The 15,599-nt window shown below is 41.2% G+C and overlaps 1 protein-coding gene across 3 annotated transcripts in view; it reads left to right on the top strand.

The window, feature by feature from the left end:
* Positions 1 to 15,599, top strand: part of LOC117425702 (uncharacterized) — a 55,468-nt gene that overhangs the window by 4,560 nt on the left and 35,309 nt on the right. For 2 of the 3 annotated variants that reach the window (XM_058993899.1, XM_058993898.1), the window contains exons 2-6: positions 5,362 to 5,559; positions 8,332 to 10,681; positions 14,412 to 14,621; positions 14,962 to 15,085; positions 15,455 to 15,548. In XM_058993899.1, the coding sequence (XP_058849882.1) occupies positions 5,362 to 5,559; positions 8,332 to 10,681; positions 14,412 to 14,621; positions 14,962 to 15,085; positions 15,455 to 15,548 (2,976 nt within the window). The remainder of the gene's footprint in view (positions 1 to 5,361; positions 5,560 to 8,331; positions 10,682 to 14,411; positions 14,622 to 14,961; positions 15,086 to 15,454; positions 15,549 to 15,599) is intronic. The other variant, XM_058993901.1, reaches the window with a different exon arrangement.

A 15,599-nucleotide genomic window follows, 5' to 3' on the forward strand; every position in this document is an offset into this window, starting at 1 on the left:
TGTTGCTCAAAACAGCTAAAAACAGTTTCTAACTAAAGCTGAAGACAATGTCAACAAAGTAATCATACTGTAGCTCCCCAGAGTGTGGGCAACCCTACATAGTGGGGTTGTGTACAGTAGCTGGCAAGGTACCATGCATTATAATTTAAATTACCTTTGTTTCACAGGAAATCTCTATGTTGAATAGACAAACTTTTCAGATACTTCCTTTCTCAATGTACTGCATGCTGATGAAGGCACTAGCAGAAACATTTGTCTGTTTTCTTATAAATCTCTTCCTGTTATGGGATGTATTTCTTTTTCATTTATATAATTCTACAGTACTTCATTTTGTAATCGCTTTAGTCTTTTAGGTTTTGCGTTTCGGAAAGTTCTTCCGCCTTTTGTAATTCAGCTTCAAATGCTTGCTCTTAGCTTTTTGTAATTAGGATTAAAGGACTCAATATTCACAATAAATCTCGGGGACCCCATTAACACTGTTCGAGCTTGTGTATTACAGGGAGGCTTTCTGAGACATTAAAGTCTTTATTTGAAGTGCAGCAGTTGGCAGGTTATCAGAGAGAATATCACAGGATAAATACAGAAGAGCCGGGCCTGTCAGACAAGAAGGAGGCTTTCATGCACGTTAAACACACTAGTGTTGGTTTGTACTTGTGTGTTTTTATTGCTTTTGTTTTTAATGCTAGGGTTTTTTTGGGTGGTGTGGATATTTTGTTTATCCCCAGTAGCTGTGGAACAATCAGATCTTTGATGGGGAGGCTGTTTGCAGGTAAAGATTTGAAGTCTTTGTAATATTTGTTTGTGTTACTGTAGCGCTTCATTGTTTAATTGCATGAAATGATATTATTGCAGCTAAAATCTGTTTGGATACTGTACCTAAGATGTGCGTTCATTTAGATGGCTCTTGATTACATTTCTTTAGTGATTATGGGGCTCTTTTTAAAGTTGTTGCAAATGTACATTAGAGTGGGATACCCGATATGCAAAGGGCTTGTAGACTTTGCTGTTGAAAATGTGTTTATTATAAGACACTGACCGCACAGTCTCTCTCAGTTGTGCTGTGCTGAATATCCAGTGCATGTGCTGGCCTCGTAGTGTATTGCAACAGAAGACGTGTCCCTGGATTCTAGCTGTCTAACAGAGTAAATGCTGGAGCATTGCCGAGTTCACTTCAGCACTTCTCTTATCCGTACAGAAAGCAGCTCTTTACAGGAATTTAACCCATTGAGACCTAGATCTCATTTACAAGGAGGTCCTGTCAACAAACATGTATAATAAAACAACACAATGTCATGTGTGGTACTGTCTTAATCATTTTAGGAGTCATAAGCAAAGGACATTCATCCAAACATGCGGGTCCTTCATCAGGATCAAAATATTTACATGAAGCCCTAAACAATTTACAGAGATAATTTTTAAAACATTTCGAAGAAAGACTATCAGATGCATTCCTTATATCATGGTTAAAAGACTTTGAAGTTTTTGGAAGCCGATAGGCAAAGAACATTTTACCCAAACATGTGCTAACCCTTGAAACAAACAGGTTGGCAGAATCACAGGAACGCAGATAATAGTTACTTAGTATAATTTGTTCTGGATTAACTTCTGAATGCTGGTCTTAGAAGAGCTGTTAATCTTATTACAGCACATTTTAATTTGGGTCGTAACCAGCTGTTGCTATCAGGAGAAAGCAGTTTTATGCCTGTCTATTTTGAGTCAAGGTAAAATCCCTTGTGTTGTAATCGTTTTTCACGTGGACGTGTTTTATAGCTGTTAGTTTTTTTTATTTTTTTATTGCTGCTCAAGTGCCATTTTCAAGTACACCCTGTTTGACTTTCGACTGCACACCATGTTGTCAGATGAAGAGGTTTTACTGTTACCACTCTGAAGAAACGATCAGAGCGCCGTGCACGAAACCTAATGTCAGTGTAGGAAATGTGAAATCTATTATGGTACTCCTAAAACCGGTGTGCACAGTCTGCCCTGTTCCTGAACACTGGTGGAGCATCGAACAATACACATGTAAATAGAGCAGGCATGCTGCACAGTGATCGACAGCCCTGCTTTTTTTTTTGTTTTCAATGCAAACTGTGCTTTTCTAAAAGGGATTGGTAATACTGCCAAGTTGAGACTGCAAATATTTTTACAGTTACCTCCATATAGGAATGATATATACTGTAAATATATTTTTATTTATTTTTACCAGCCCAGGAACATGCACAGACTTGTTTATAAGAAATCAAACAGATATAGCATTAGTGTAAATAATTCCATTGGCCAAGTAAATTGCTGTAGCAACTGGAATACATGCTGTGCACAGGTACTGTAAGGGAAGACAGGTTCGGAATATCCTTACGAATGGGTGGGCTGATTTATGTGCTCAGGTTTAGGAGCTACTTGCTGAATTGTTTTTAATGCTGAGAGGGTTGTTGCGGCCAGGGCCGGGACAGGGTTGTTACCAAGACAAGAAGATTCTTTTAGACTCTACCGTACTGCAATGCCTGCTTCAGTTGACTGCAGGTCTTTGCTATCTTTTTAACCCGTTCAGTCCTGAATTATTCTTGTCGAGCTGAAGAATAAACTACATATGAACGGGACAATTGTTAATCATTTTTTTTTTCATATTCTGTATTTCTGATTATGCAGTAGGCTGGGTATTTCAGTGAGGACAAGTTGTGTTTGGTTTTCATGGCAACGACTGAGTTGGAAAATAGTTTTTTTTCTTTATTAACCAGTTTTAAGGTGGTGTCAGGTGTTGCAGCGGACTGATACTGTTCTTTTAACAATGTAAAAATGATAATAAAAAGGCACCGATTTATTTTGGTGCTTTTTATTTTCACATAATTCACTTCTTGTGCAGACAGACAGCGTAAACATTTTTGTTAATTGCGCTTTGATACGGCAGTTTCAGAAACACCAGCTACTTCAAATTATTTACAGTGCAGATACATCTGAAATAATACAAGCAGCACTGGCAGAAACGTGATATTGGACTTAAAAATGAGCCTATATAAATGTTCTCTTCATAACGACGGCTGCAATCTGCTTCTGATTACTGCAGTAGAATACAAGCTGTGGTCAGTTTCCATGATGTAGTGGTTCCAAGTCATCTACCAATATAATGCCAAGATTTTAAAATTGTCATCGTAGCCAATGTTAAGAACTTGTGTCACTCCTTGCCTAACTAGATAAAAGGGACTATTCTGTCCATGCGTCTGGTGATTGAGTTTTCTTTTCTAATCACATAGTATTTTATTTTTTAACCACTGTCTTCTATACTGGTGCTGAGGCAGTGTGCTCTGTGCTACAGTATACGCTCCATGGAACCTCTCCCTGTTGCAGTGTGCTCTGTGCTACAGTATACGCTCCATGGAACCTCTCTCCCTGTTGCAGTGCGCCCAACACTCACTGATCTCCTCTTCCTCTGTACTGTGTGTGTATTATCATATGGAACTGTAGCACGAAATTGCTTCCTCCCTCTGTCTCATTAACCTAGTGTCCCATATGCATAGAGGAGGAAGAATCTAGTCATCAATCAAAAAAAAAAAAACATTTCAAAACCTTTGTATGGTACTTTCAGAAACACCTTTTGTGTCTCTTAATAAAGTTTTAAAGGTGATTTGAAAATCCAGTTTTAGAAACATGTTTAAAATGTTCATGTTTAGGGTTAAAAGGCTGCTGGCTTACACTTAGCTTAGACCACCAGGAATTAAAGCCCATTGTTTATATTAAATGACGTTTCGTTATGATGTAAACAGAATAGTCATGCACCTATTTTAAGACTGAAACTGTGGGCTGATGTACGTATGTTGTTAATTTTTTTTTTTTTAATCTCAATTCAGTTTATTTATTGAAGCCGGAGAGAACTTGATGTCAGTGTACATACTGGTACTGTGCCATGTCAGTGTACATACTGGGACTGTGCCATGTCAGTGTACATACTGGTACTGTGCCATGTCATTGTACATACTGGGACTGTGCCATGTCAGTGTACATACTGGGACTGTGCCATGTCATTGTACATACTGGTACTGTGCCATGTCATTGTACATACTGGTACTGTGCCATGTCATTGTACATACTGGTACTGTGCCATGTCAGTGTACATACTGGTACTGTGCCATGTCATTGTACATACTGGTACTGTGCCATGTCATTGTACATACTGGTACTGTGCCATGTCATTGTACATACTGGGACTGTGCCATGTCAGTGTACATACTGGGACTGTGCCATGTCAGTGTACATACTGGTACTGTGCCATGTCAGTGTACATACTGGGACTGTGCCATGTCAGTGTACATACTGGGACTGTGCCATGTCATTGCCAGGTTGCTATGGCAAGGTCGGGAGGTCATGTGGAGTACCGGCATATCTACTGTTTATTTTATTTTCTGCTGTCCTATAACTCTCTGAACAACAGAATAAGTAATTTATACAGTATGTAATCACAGACTAGAAATACTGGTCTAGTTTGTGATTCACAGCATTTGGAATGTCACCTTTTTTAGTCATTGACTCTACCTAGAATTAATATGACAGTATCTTGGAACCACCCATAAGTGAAAAAGCATTCCAAGCATTTGTATGCAGCGAGTTCTGTTCCTAAAGCAGGATCACACAGACAGACTGGTTGGTTTTGCTGGCACACTCATGCTATATCGCATGTACGTGTCCCGGTCGCTTATTTGGAATGTAAAGGTATTTTTGAAGATTTATGGTAAACCGGATAATCATGAACAAAGTAATTATGGAAATGGAAAGATACGTTTATGCGAATGGTATTTTAACATTGTTGCTTGCTGTGCTGTATATAACCCTGCTGTTTGTAATAGTTTCCATGTTGCCTCTGGATTACACGGCAGAGTGAACCATGTGCTTTCTCTTGCCTTCTCTTTCTCGTCCCCTGACCGCTGTCCTGTGCCGCCTGCACTAGCCTGTTACAGGAAGTCTACAGGAGAGGAGAGCTCTGTGAATCTGTTTGGACAGCTGCACCTGTCATTCTGTTACTGGAGTATCCCGTGGGAACCTTATATTCAGGGCATGGAGCATACCCCTCGCCAAACAGTCTAGTCAGTGTAGAGCAGAGCCGTGAACGTGTGCAGCAGGGAGCAAGCAGCAGACCCGCACCTTCCTTTATTACCCCAATCCTTGCTAATATCTTTAGCAGGCATCGGTCTCAGGTTTCCTCCTTCGTGCACTGATCACGTTTCAAAAAGTTTTTTTTTTTTTGCGCTGTGTTTTGGAAAGAGACCCTCGATTTAAATCTCCTTCAGTGAAAGGTGTTTAATGAAGGAGTAGAATGTAAATGATTGATTACCCGTTTATAGGTTTTATTTGTAATTGTTCTTCTTCCCGCAGGATTGTGATTCGCTCGACAGCTGCATACAGAGCACCCTGTCAGCACTCTACCCCCCGTTCGAGGCCACTGCTGCCACAGTCCTGTGCCAGGTCTTTGATGTAGTGGAGAAAACCTACCGTGGTGACGGACTGCGCTATCTCATTGATTTCCTGGTCCCGTCCAAGCACATCCTTCAGTGCATTCAGCAGGATGCCTGTGTAAGTAACTGCACCGATGGAAAATGTGGAGCAAAATATCTCAAAAAATCTGTTTAATGACTAACCCACAATTAATTAAAAACTGCTGTAGCATTTCATCAAGTAGCTTAAACACACTCTGATGTTCATAAAAGGCTAAAGCCAGTGGTACTCCATTTACTTAAGTGTCAGCAAATGTGGTTTTTTATTATAGCTCTTTGGTAGTTCGGTCTACATTGACACAGCGGTAGGAAAGCTAAGATGTTATTGCAGATCCTTCTCCAGCCAACCCTGCAGCTGGCTGTTAATTGTGAGCAGACTTTCTGGCAAAGCCCATCCTCTCCCAACAGGAGTGCCACTGGATCAGAATGAGGGTCCAGTGTTGCCAACTTAGTGATTTTGTCGCTAGAACGAGGTACTTTTGGGTTTCCCTAGCGACAAAAACATTGTCAAAGCGACTAGCGACAAATGTAGCGACTTTCACTGCCGACAACAGCGATTTTCAGAGAAAGAAGTCGCCAGATTGTATTATCACAACATCAGTCGCAAGCAGTTCAATACACCACACTTCTCTCGTCCTGAAGTAGTACAGTGGTGGTGTTCTTGTAGAGCAGATTTCCACAGTTCTAGACAGAATCGCAGAGATGCGCGTTCTTCGAGGGCTGCTGCGTGACGTCACTCAATTCCACCTGCAGAAATCTGTGCAGATCCAGCACAGCCCAGCGCAGCTGTGGAGACTGGTTGCGGATGTGAACCAAAGCGATCCTGACAGAAGGGGTACAGTGTCAAACAAAGCTTGAAAACCCCTGGTATAAAACACTCGATAGTACATGAAAAGGCATTGAAAAAGACTAGTCGGAGCGTTTATCATTGAATCTATCAACTTCCTTTTAGCATTTCTTGATGTTACAATATACAAGATGGGATAAAACTGCGGACGTGTCTTGAAGAACTCGGTGATGTGGCAGTCGTGTTGCTTATGCAGAGTGAGCATCTTCAAGAGGCTTGTGATTGATATCACTTTGCGTTGTTGTTTTGCTTGATGGACATTGCTGGTACACCAGCACAGTAAGATAGAGTCTGAAAGGCTGGATAAGAATCTTTCATTTCCTGTTGGGGGCCTCTGCTGCCACTGGGTTGGAGAACGTCAGTGCCTATAGGCTACTCCTTGTGCTCTGTCTAAAAACCTTGTGCTCCTCTTTTAGTTTTTGCCATGAATATGTTTTCATCAGATAGACACACCGCCCTGTTTCTGTAAATAATAAATAACCAACTGCAAGACAGTAAAACTGACCGACCTTTGTTTCCAATTGTTTCATGTTACACTTCTGTTGAACACTGGCAAGTTCTCACCTGCTAAGATCCGACTTTTCAAAGCAAGGTTTTTGTGAGTCTATTAATTCAGTGTACCCTCCAGCCTGGAAAGCATCCCAGAAACTTTGTTCACGATGCTCCTTTTGTAGCCATTAATAAACAGGCTGTTCTTTTTTACAGGGCTGTACTTCTGTAGGTGTTTTACAAGGTGAATGTAAGTGATAGCCCTAGTGTGAGAAGAACACACCTCAGTGGTGCCATCAGGGTGCCTTGGCTTTTAAAATTGCTGTGTATTTTTTTTGGCAGAAAAAAAAACCTAATAAACAGGATGAGACCAATCTAATTCTAATATTGGAAACTGTTTGGCTAAACTGTTGCATTTATTATGTGAATTAAACTTTACTGTGAAATCAACGCAAGTGGAAGAATCTCTCTTCCTCTCTGTCCCTCAGCCCTCACCCCATCCCCTCTCCTTCCCCCTCTATCTTTCTCTCCCCATCTCTTTCTCTCCCCGACACTCCTTTCTCTTTTTCCCTCTCCTCTTTCTCGCTCTCTCTCTCTCTCCCACTCTCCCTCTCAATCTCCCTCGATGACTAGCTCTGTGCTTGCAATGATCAGATCTTTGCTGATTGTTGCTCAAATCCTATGCAGTATGCAGTGCAGCATCTAGCCACTCATCACCACCAGCACCAACCTTTTGCTTTTGACAGCATGCAACTGTATATCCACATACAGGAAGGAAAGCCTGAGCATCTGATGAATAATTATGTTTTACATGTAACTCTCATAGCTGTGGTTTGACAGAGGTAAATATCCACTGACTTCCTATGTAACCAAATACACAAAATCAGCACAAAGTGACCCTCTGTAGGGTTTGCCATTGCAGGCTACAATAAAGTTCCATTGTTACAAGAGCTTGAGATGGAAAGCTAAAAGAACCCCTGACATATTAAAGACTGAATGGATTTCATTATAGTTCTGTCGATGGGGTGCCAACAGTGATCCTCTTCTGCTTCTTGCACCTCCAGTTGGATTCATTTCTAGTCTAGTACTGGATTGTGTGCTCATTTATAATATTTTCGGTCTATGCTGTGACTGAATGCTGTTTTATTTATCTGATTGGTTGGTCTAAACTTCGCTTATAAAATTTTATCACAGTATTTTTGCAGTTTTACCATGCTTTCCCCATGGCTTTGCTATGTATTTACCATAGATTACACTGGTTTGTCATGTTTATCAATACGTTTTATCATACCTCGTTTTTCTTTACAATGCTTACCTATTCTTTACATGCTTTCACTATGCTTTATTACACTATGCAATGCTTTTACTATGGAAAACATTTCTTAAGGGTTGTATATAATAATAAGGTAGCAAATCAGTCGCTGAAGCAGTAGAAACATGAACTTGTTTAGGTATTTTTTTTTAATGGCGCATTCCAGATCAACATTAATCACATTTTTTTTTTTTCTTAAACAGTTCCAGTACTGTGGGTATCTCTTTCGTCATGAAGGCTGGCCTTTGTGCATTCATGACAAGATTGTAGTCCAGCTGGCTTCCCTAGACTGGCGATCCCTACAGCCGGGCGATTTCTACCTACAAGTGGTGCCGTACCTGAAGAAGACCCCGCGGATAGTGTTGAAATGCTTAGCGAGGGACGGGCACAATATAGAGGAGCTGGAGGTGCCGGAGATAACGTACACTTCCATTTTCACCACGGAATGGCTGGATTCAATTAACCGGGAGCGCATGGGAACAGCTCTGGAACACTGTCTCTTATCGACTGACAGCAACATCTATCGGGTGCCTTGGGAGGAGGTGGTCCGACCGGAGTTCAGGAATAAACCGAGAATGATCGAGAACGTGTCTGGGATCACTAGGGCTTCGGGTGACGGGACTTGCCCGAAAGCATTGCAGGAAAGCCAGCACATGACAAACAGTTCAGACCCCTCGACCTCTGCGGGGCAGATGCAGAAAGGACCCGACATCCGGAGGACTTCCAGTCAGCCCCGCTTCGATGCTGTGAACTGGTTAGACGTCTCGGATAACATGTCAGAGGAGTCCGACCAGGACCTTGAAGGGGAGTACGTCGAACTGGCGGACTTCCCCTTGCCCAGGTTTTTCCCACAGAAAGGCTCGTTGACTGAATCTATAAGCCTGAATTATAGGAATCGGAATAAACCAAAGACATGCTTGGAAGCAAAAACACCTGACTGTCAGAATAATAGCACTTGTTCGCAAACCTTGATCTGTACGAACCTTATAGAACAGAACCTGAACGCGCCAAGCGGGTTCTGCTCAAAATCAACGGGCACGTCTGTTGGCGTAGGAACCGGCAGCCCAGTGGAAGAAGGGAAGGTGAACGGGGCAGTTGCGGTGAGAGTAGACAGCACTTTAAATGATATGGAAGGTATAACACAGGAGATTGTTACAGCTGTGCCTGATTCAGATTCTCTGAAAGAGCCAGGTTGTATCAGTGGTGTTCCTGATGTACAGGGCTGTGGAGAAAGCAGCACTTTGAACAAAGGGCTGCCTAGTCACAGTGGCAGCTGTAATACACACTCGCCAAGTCATGGAATTCAGACAGATTTCAGTAATACGTTATTAAGTTGTGAGAGTAACTCTGATGATTCACAGGAATGCAGAGGGATTCTAGAAAGAGAAAAGGGGGTTGTTGTTGTTGTCGAGAGTGGTAATAGTCGTCCATTAATCACAACAGACATGACACCCAGCCTAAGTGACACCCATGACAGTGTCTGTAATGAGCATGACAGCACACTGATCAATGCCTCTCCTGCTTCTTTCACTGAACAATCCCAGCAACAAGCAGATGCACAAAGGGAGTGCAGCAGCGACTGTTGCCAGTTACTTACCGAGAGTGTTGATCCCCCACACACAGCCAACCCAATACCCAAGCTCATTAATCCCTTGTCTGAACCCTCAGATGTGAGCACCTCAGCAGCTAGTCCATTGTTGTTTAGCACAGACCGTGCCTTGTCTTCCGAGAAGACACATGGCGATGAACTGGAACCGGGTCTCTCCCATTTTAAAAGCACTTCAAAGGAACAGGTAGGCTGTTCAGTTGAAGGGCAGGACCGAGACTGTGTCAATGGACGTGTTTGTAATGGGGAGGAAAGGCTGCAGGAGGCTGATCTGGTAAGCAAGGACTCGGCTAGTGTAGAATCCACAGAGACTGTGGAACATAATGACAATGCTGACAGGACAGGACACAAAGGGGTCATGCACAGACATTCCACACAGACCGCAGCACGTTCACAGCAGGCTTTATCGCATTCGGCAACACCTGAAGAGGATGCCGTCTTGCCTGCAAGCACAGGTGATAGAGACGCGAAGGAAATCGGCTGCCCGTTGCAGGAAGTGAGTTGCACGGAGTCTTCCGATCAGGTAGAAACAGAGCACAAACCAAGCACAGTTGCAGGTGAGGACAGAAGTATGGAATGCGCAACAGAGAGCTCAGAAATCCCTTTTAATAACAGTGTGGTCGATAGAGAATCGGCAGGATCGCATTCCGTTTCAGATCTGACAAGTTCGGAACGCCCCGCTGGATTACACGTTGAAAAGAATGGCGATGAGAGCTGCAGCGATAAGTTGGCTAATACAGTGGCACTGGAGGATAGCCATTCATTACCAGCCACAGTAGCACAGCAGCAGAGGCCAGAGGATGGCGTGTGTATGGGTGGAACTGGGTTCTCTGAGACACTTCCAGAGGGCAGGGAGGAACAAAGAAACAAGCCTGAAATGACTCTGAAAGTAATTCCCAGTTCTGTAGGTGGGGATCAAGAAACTTCAATGGAATCGCACCAGAAAGGTAGACAGTGTCTTCAATGTTTTCTATATAATTTTCAATGATCTATTCTTTCCTCTCTCTCTCTCTCTCTCTCTCTCTCTCTCTCTCTCTCTCTCTCTCTCTCTCTCTCTCTCTCTCTCTTTTTTCTTCTCTTATGCAATGTGACAGTCTGATTTGGGATTTTAATTATTTTTTTATATCACTGTGAACTGGGATCTGACTTCAACCAGGTAGTCAATCATCAACATTGAAAATGTAATTTAATGATGTACTGTACAAAGCTTCCATTGAAGTGAAATGACCATAAGGAACCCTCCTGCCTGAGCTTCACCCACTGCCACTGCTGTCCAGTATCCTGTATTAGTCTCATGTTGTATAAAGGAAAGAATACCAGCAGGCTAGACAACGAATCAAATACTGTATATACAGAGAATTCAAAATCAGCTATTTCTACCATGCTATCTGAAGAAGGTGGAAGTAGAAACGTTATACCTAGTTATTTAAATAGTGAGTTTTCAATTTATCACTTAATTTTCTTCTTCATTTATATATGTCCTTTTGATTTCTTTTGCAGTGTAAGACCCTGAAACTGTTTAATTAGTTACTCTGTTTATACTGACAGGATTAAAATAGACTGCTGTCTGTTCTAATTCTAGACATTAAAAAGACATTTTAACTGCCTGAGGGCTGTAGCAGTCAATTACAGAATATCACTCTGTGTGCACAGGTTACACAGTGAGGTGTTACAGTGCCTCATGGCTGTGTTTCATTCTGTGAGAAAGGAAGACCGTATCCTTGTACTGTAAACTCGTGCTCCGTCTTTCGGGTGAGACGTAGTTGTAAGTGACTCTGCTGCTGATGCATAGTTCACACACCCTAGTCTCTGTAAGTCGCCTTGGATAAAGGCGTCTGCTAAAATAAAACTAATAATAATAATGAACTCACAATACAGCACGTTAGGATGGGTATTATTATTAAAACGAATATCCTGTGTAAAAAAAAAAAAAAAATGTTTTCTTGTTTTTAAAATGTGAAGATTAATTGCTGAAGGGTTGAGATTTATTTTAGGATATTTTCCTAATTACATTTTTGTTTCTGCAAGGGAAAAAAAAGATATAGTAGTAATTATGATTAGATCTATTTTTACTGTTGGTTTTGCATGAGTAGTCATTTTGTTCTCCTAATGATCTTGTTGAAAAGCAAAATAGGAACATTTGTGTCTAAAAAAAGCCCTGCATACTTTTTGTGTTCCACCTGCTTCATGACTGTTGCCCTGCGCTGGAATGGAAATTAGTGTGAAGTCATGTTGTTGATTACACTGGATAAAATGAGAACCAATCAAGGTTATACTTAAAGGTCGTGCTGGTTACTTCCTCCCCTATATTCTGACAAGGAAGTCGTAAATCAGGACTCCAAGGGGATCCTTCCAAAACACTGTGGAAAGGAAGATACACTCTATAAATAGCAGTTGGCTGTAGAAATTATAATATGTGTACATTCTGTTACTGTAGTTCCTAATATATACTGCAAAATGTGATTCTTTTGCCACTTTCAACAGTCGTTATATTCTTTGGTGAATACCAGCTTTGCAAACATTGTTCTTCCCTGTATCTTAACTGCATAGATTTTCTGCATTACTGTGCACATTTTTGCGAAATCATTCCGTTCAATGTTCATTAAGAGTCTGCTTGTGTGATCGCTGGTGAAGCCATCTAGAGAGCTGGCTAGTGAGAGTGTGTCTTGTTCTGCTTCCTATGTGGACATCAGAGAGAGAATAACAATATTCACTCTGTGATTGCAGTATTAGGGAAAAGAAAACAACGTTATCTGTTTGCAAGAAATGTCTGAACTGTTTAAAAAAATATTCACAGGATCTTCTGGATGTGGACACATCCCATGTTCTGTACCTAACTCAGAAAAGTTATGTCAAAGAGAAATGATCAGATATAGTTACTGTGGTTTAACCTCGTAAATCGTACTCATTCACAGCAGCTTTGTTTTTTTTTTTTTACAGCGATCGTGTAATTCAATAGCAATATTTACTTTTGAAGTAGGAGAGGTGTGAAGTAACATATGGCTGCAAGTGGTGCATAGCAGTGCTGGGCTGTGAGGGCAGTCTGTGTTAAGAGACGATGACAAGTTTAGTTTGTTGTTTTCAAAATACATAAGAGATGGGTGGCACTGCTTCTCCTGTGTCCTGGTGGGAGGTACTGTACCCTTGAGCGAGAAACAGTCCTGGAAAAGAAAAAAAACATAGCAAGCTTCAAAGAGCTCATTAATGTGTTACAAATAGCCTGCTGTAATCACCACCCTTAATCGACCCATTGTTTGTTAATTTAGCATGTTTATAAATCACAGCCTAAAAGTCAAATATTCCGAACACAGACATATAATCCTATTAGACAAATCGCATAATAGAGTTCTGTGAGTGTATTGTCTATGAACAATGTAAGGGTTGCAGTAGATCAGAGCTCAGTTTCTCACACACAATAGATTCATTCTGCTTCTGTAATGACATTTCTTAATGGATTTGACCTTAAAAAGAAATCATGTCAGTAGATATACACTAAACTTTGGAATGTAAAAAAAACATAGACATCATGTACAGTACAATGCACTGTGTAGGCTTCAGTTAACTGCCCTGGATAGATTCAAGGAACTAATGCAGTTATATTTTGTAGTTATATATAACTGTCTTATTTCTTTGGGTCTTTATTATTTATATCACAGGGCTGATACTACAGTATTGTATACGCTTTGTTGAGGTTGAAGTATGTCCAGGTGGAAGTTCTCAAAAAATAAATTATTCACAATGATTAAAATAAAAATCTGGTAACTATACAGTTCATTTTACAAAGCCAAAAAAGCAGGAAAAGAAAGTAGTTGTGCCCAGAAAAATTTTAGCTGCCAACAATAATGAATTTGAGGGTACAGTATATATGAAGTATTTTTTTGCAGTCAAAGCAAGTCTAACCATTGGGTCAGATTTTCCACTTGTTTGGTTGGCAGGAAGTATATCCACTTGCTGTGCAGGGCTCAGATGTCAGCACTTTTAATTGACACGATCTCTAATAAGCCTCGTGCATCTTTCTGGCAGAGGCCATTGTTGTATATCAGCAGTGGAACAGTCTATAAAACAAGTGCCAGGGCCCTGGAAAGCTGAACCCGCTAGTGCTTACTTACTCAGAGTCATTCAGACAGCAGGTTAAGTCTCCTCTTGATAAATTATAGGGCAGACCCCAGGGCCTCACTCAGAAGTTTAAAAGTGAATTGAAACCAGCTGTGGGGTATGGATTCGGAGAGTAGCAGTCTGTATTGTAGGTGTTATTTTATATTACCGTATCTGGAATTCTAATAGCATTCCTCTCCAAAACAAGACTTCCAGTTCTGTGTATAGAAAACATCTATACAATAACTGACTTTCATAGCTTGGTTGTGGGGCTTGTAGAATGTTACTGCAGTTTGTAAAGGTATGCCTTTTACTAACAAATCATCCTTTTCAGCTTTCATATAGGATTTACTTTTCTCCTTCAAGCATAAACGTTTCTGAATCTTTCCACTACCAATCCCATCGTTTCCCATATACTGTACTCTGTGAGAGTACTGTAGATGTATTGGAACACAGTCTTTTAGATCTCCCACTCTTTAACACGCAGATCTAGATGTATTTAATAAATACAAGTGCACCGTTAAGGATATGTGTGTCTAGCTCCTCAGAATGCATCAATGCATTTGTACCTTTTTCTCGTAGGTATGGAAGAGCAGAAGGAGCAGGGCGCTGAGGCTCCTGTATCTCCTGCCAGGCAGCTCTGTGAAGCTGTGAGCCGGGAGGAGAGAGTGGTCCTGAAGCACCAGGAGTCTCTCTCTTTTGTTCCCATCTCTTCAAAGCTGCAGTCTGTACCGACCCAGGCACTGGATATCAACCCTGCTGTGCTGGACTCGGGAGTGGTCTGTTTGCCTGGTGTGTGCCAGCACAATCGAGACTCCCTGTCTATTCTCAAAGCTGCTGCTTTCTACCAGCATGACACATAATACATCTATTTTTAATTAAACATTTTCCTTTGCATTATATTCTCAAATGGGGTCATCATGTATTTCCATCTTCCATATGTCCATATTTTAGGGCTTCAAAGTATACCTCATTTGGTCCTTACTTATACTGTAGCATTTAAAAGACATTTTGTTTTTGAAGTAGAAAAAAAAAAGCTCTAGGCTAAAGCTAGCAAGGAAACAAGATGACTTAAGTAGAATATTTTGTAAAATCGTGGCATTTTGTGTGTTTCAAAATTTGTTTGCATCAGGTACGAGAGACAAATGCGGGCGTGCCGTTGTGATTGTGACGACCAGGAACACGATTTGGTTAAACCCCAACTGCAACAGCACCGAGCTTGTACGGCTTCTTGTCTATTTCTACACAATTCTCAGGTAACTTCAACCCTGATTACTGCATCGTAGTTCTGCTTTTGTTACACAGATGGCATTTTTATGACATGCCTTTATGAAGAATTGAAATCATTTTTTTTAATGGCTTTCTGATTCTACGCCTGTATGTGCATATTGAACCTTGTTCTTCTTGAAGACTATGTTGCATTTTTGTGTCAGGATCCCCTGCAGAGTCTTCATAAAACAGGCCCAGGGTAGTAAAATAGCACCTATACTGTAGCAAAGGATAATCTGCGACAGAAACACACAATTTGCGTTAAACACAGAAAACCTTGTTTAATAATCTGTACCGTCTTGTGAGTGAGGATGAAATAAATAAAGTCTGATCTCTTTCTCTTTGACGTGAAACAGGAAGGCGGTCCGAACCATGGGTCTGACTGTTCTGGTTGATGCCCGTAGATGCTCGCCTGTTCCAGCACTGTTCAAAGCATTTAACCAACTACAGGTAATAGAGTCGAACAGTATTATAACTTATGCTGTGCACTTAATGCATGTA

The sequence above is a fragment of the Acipenser ruthenus genome, chromosome 20 (genome assembly GCF_902713425.1).
Source record: "Acipenser ruthenus chromosome 20, fAciRut3.2 maternal haplotype, whole genome shotgun sequence".
NCBI classification, from domain to species: Eukaryota; Metazoa; Chordata; class Actinopteri; order Acipenseriformes; family Acipenseridae; genus Acipenser; species Acipenser ruthenus.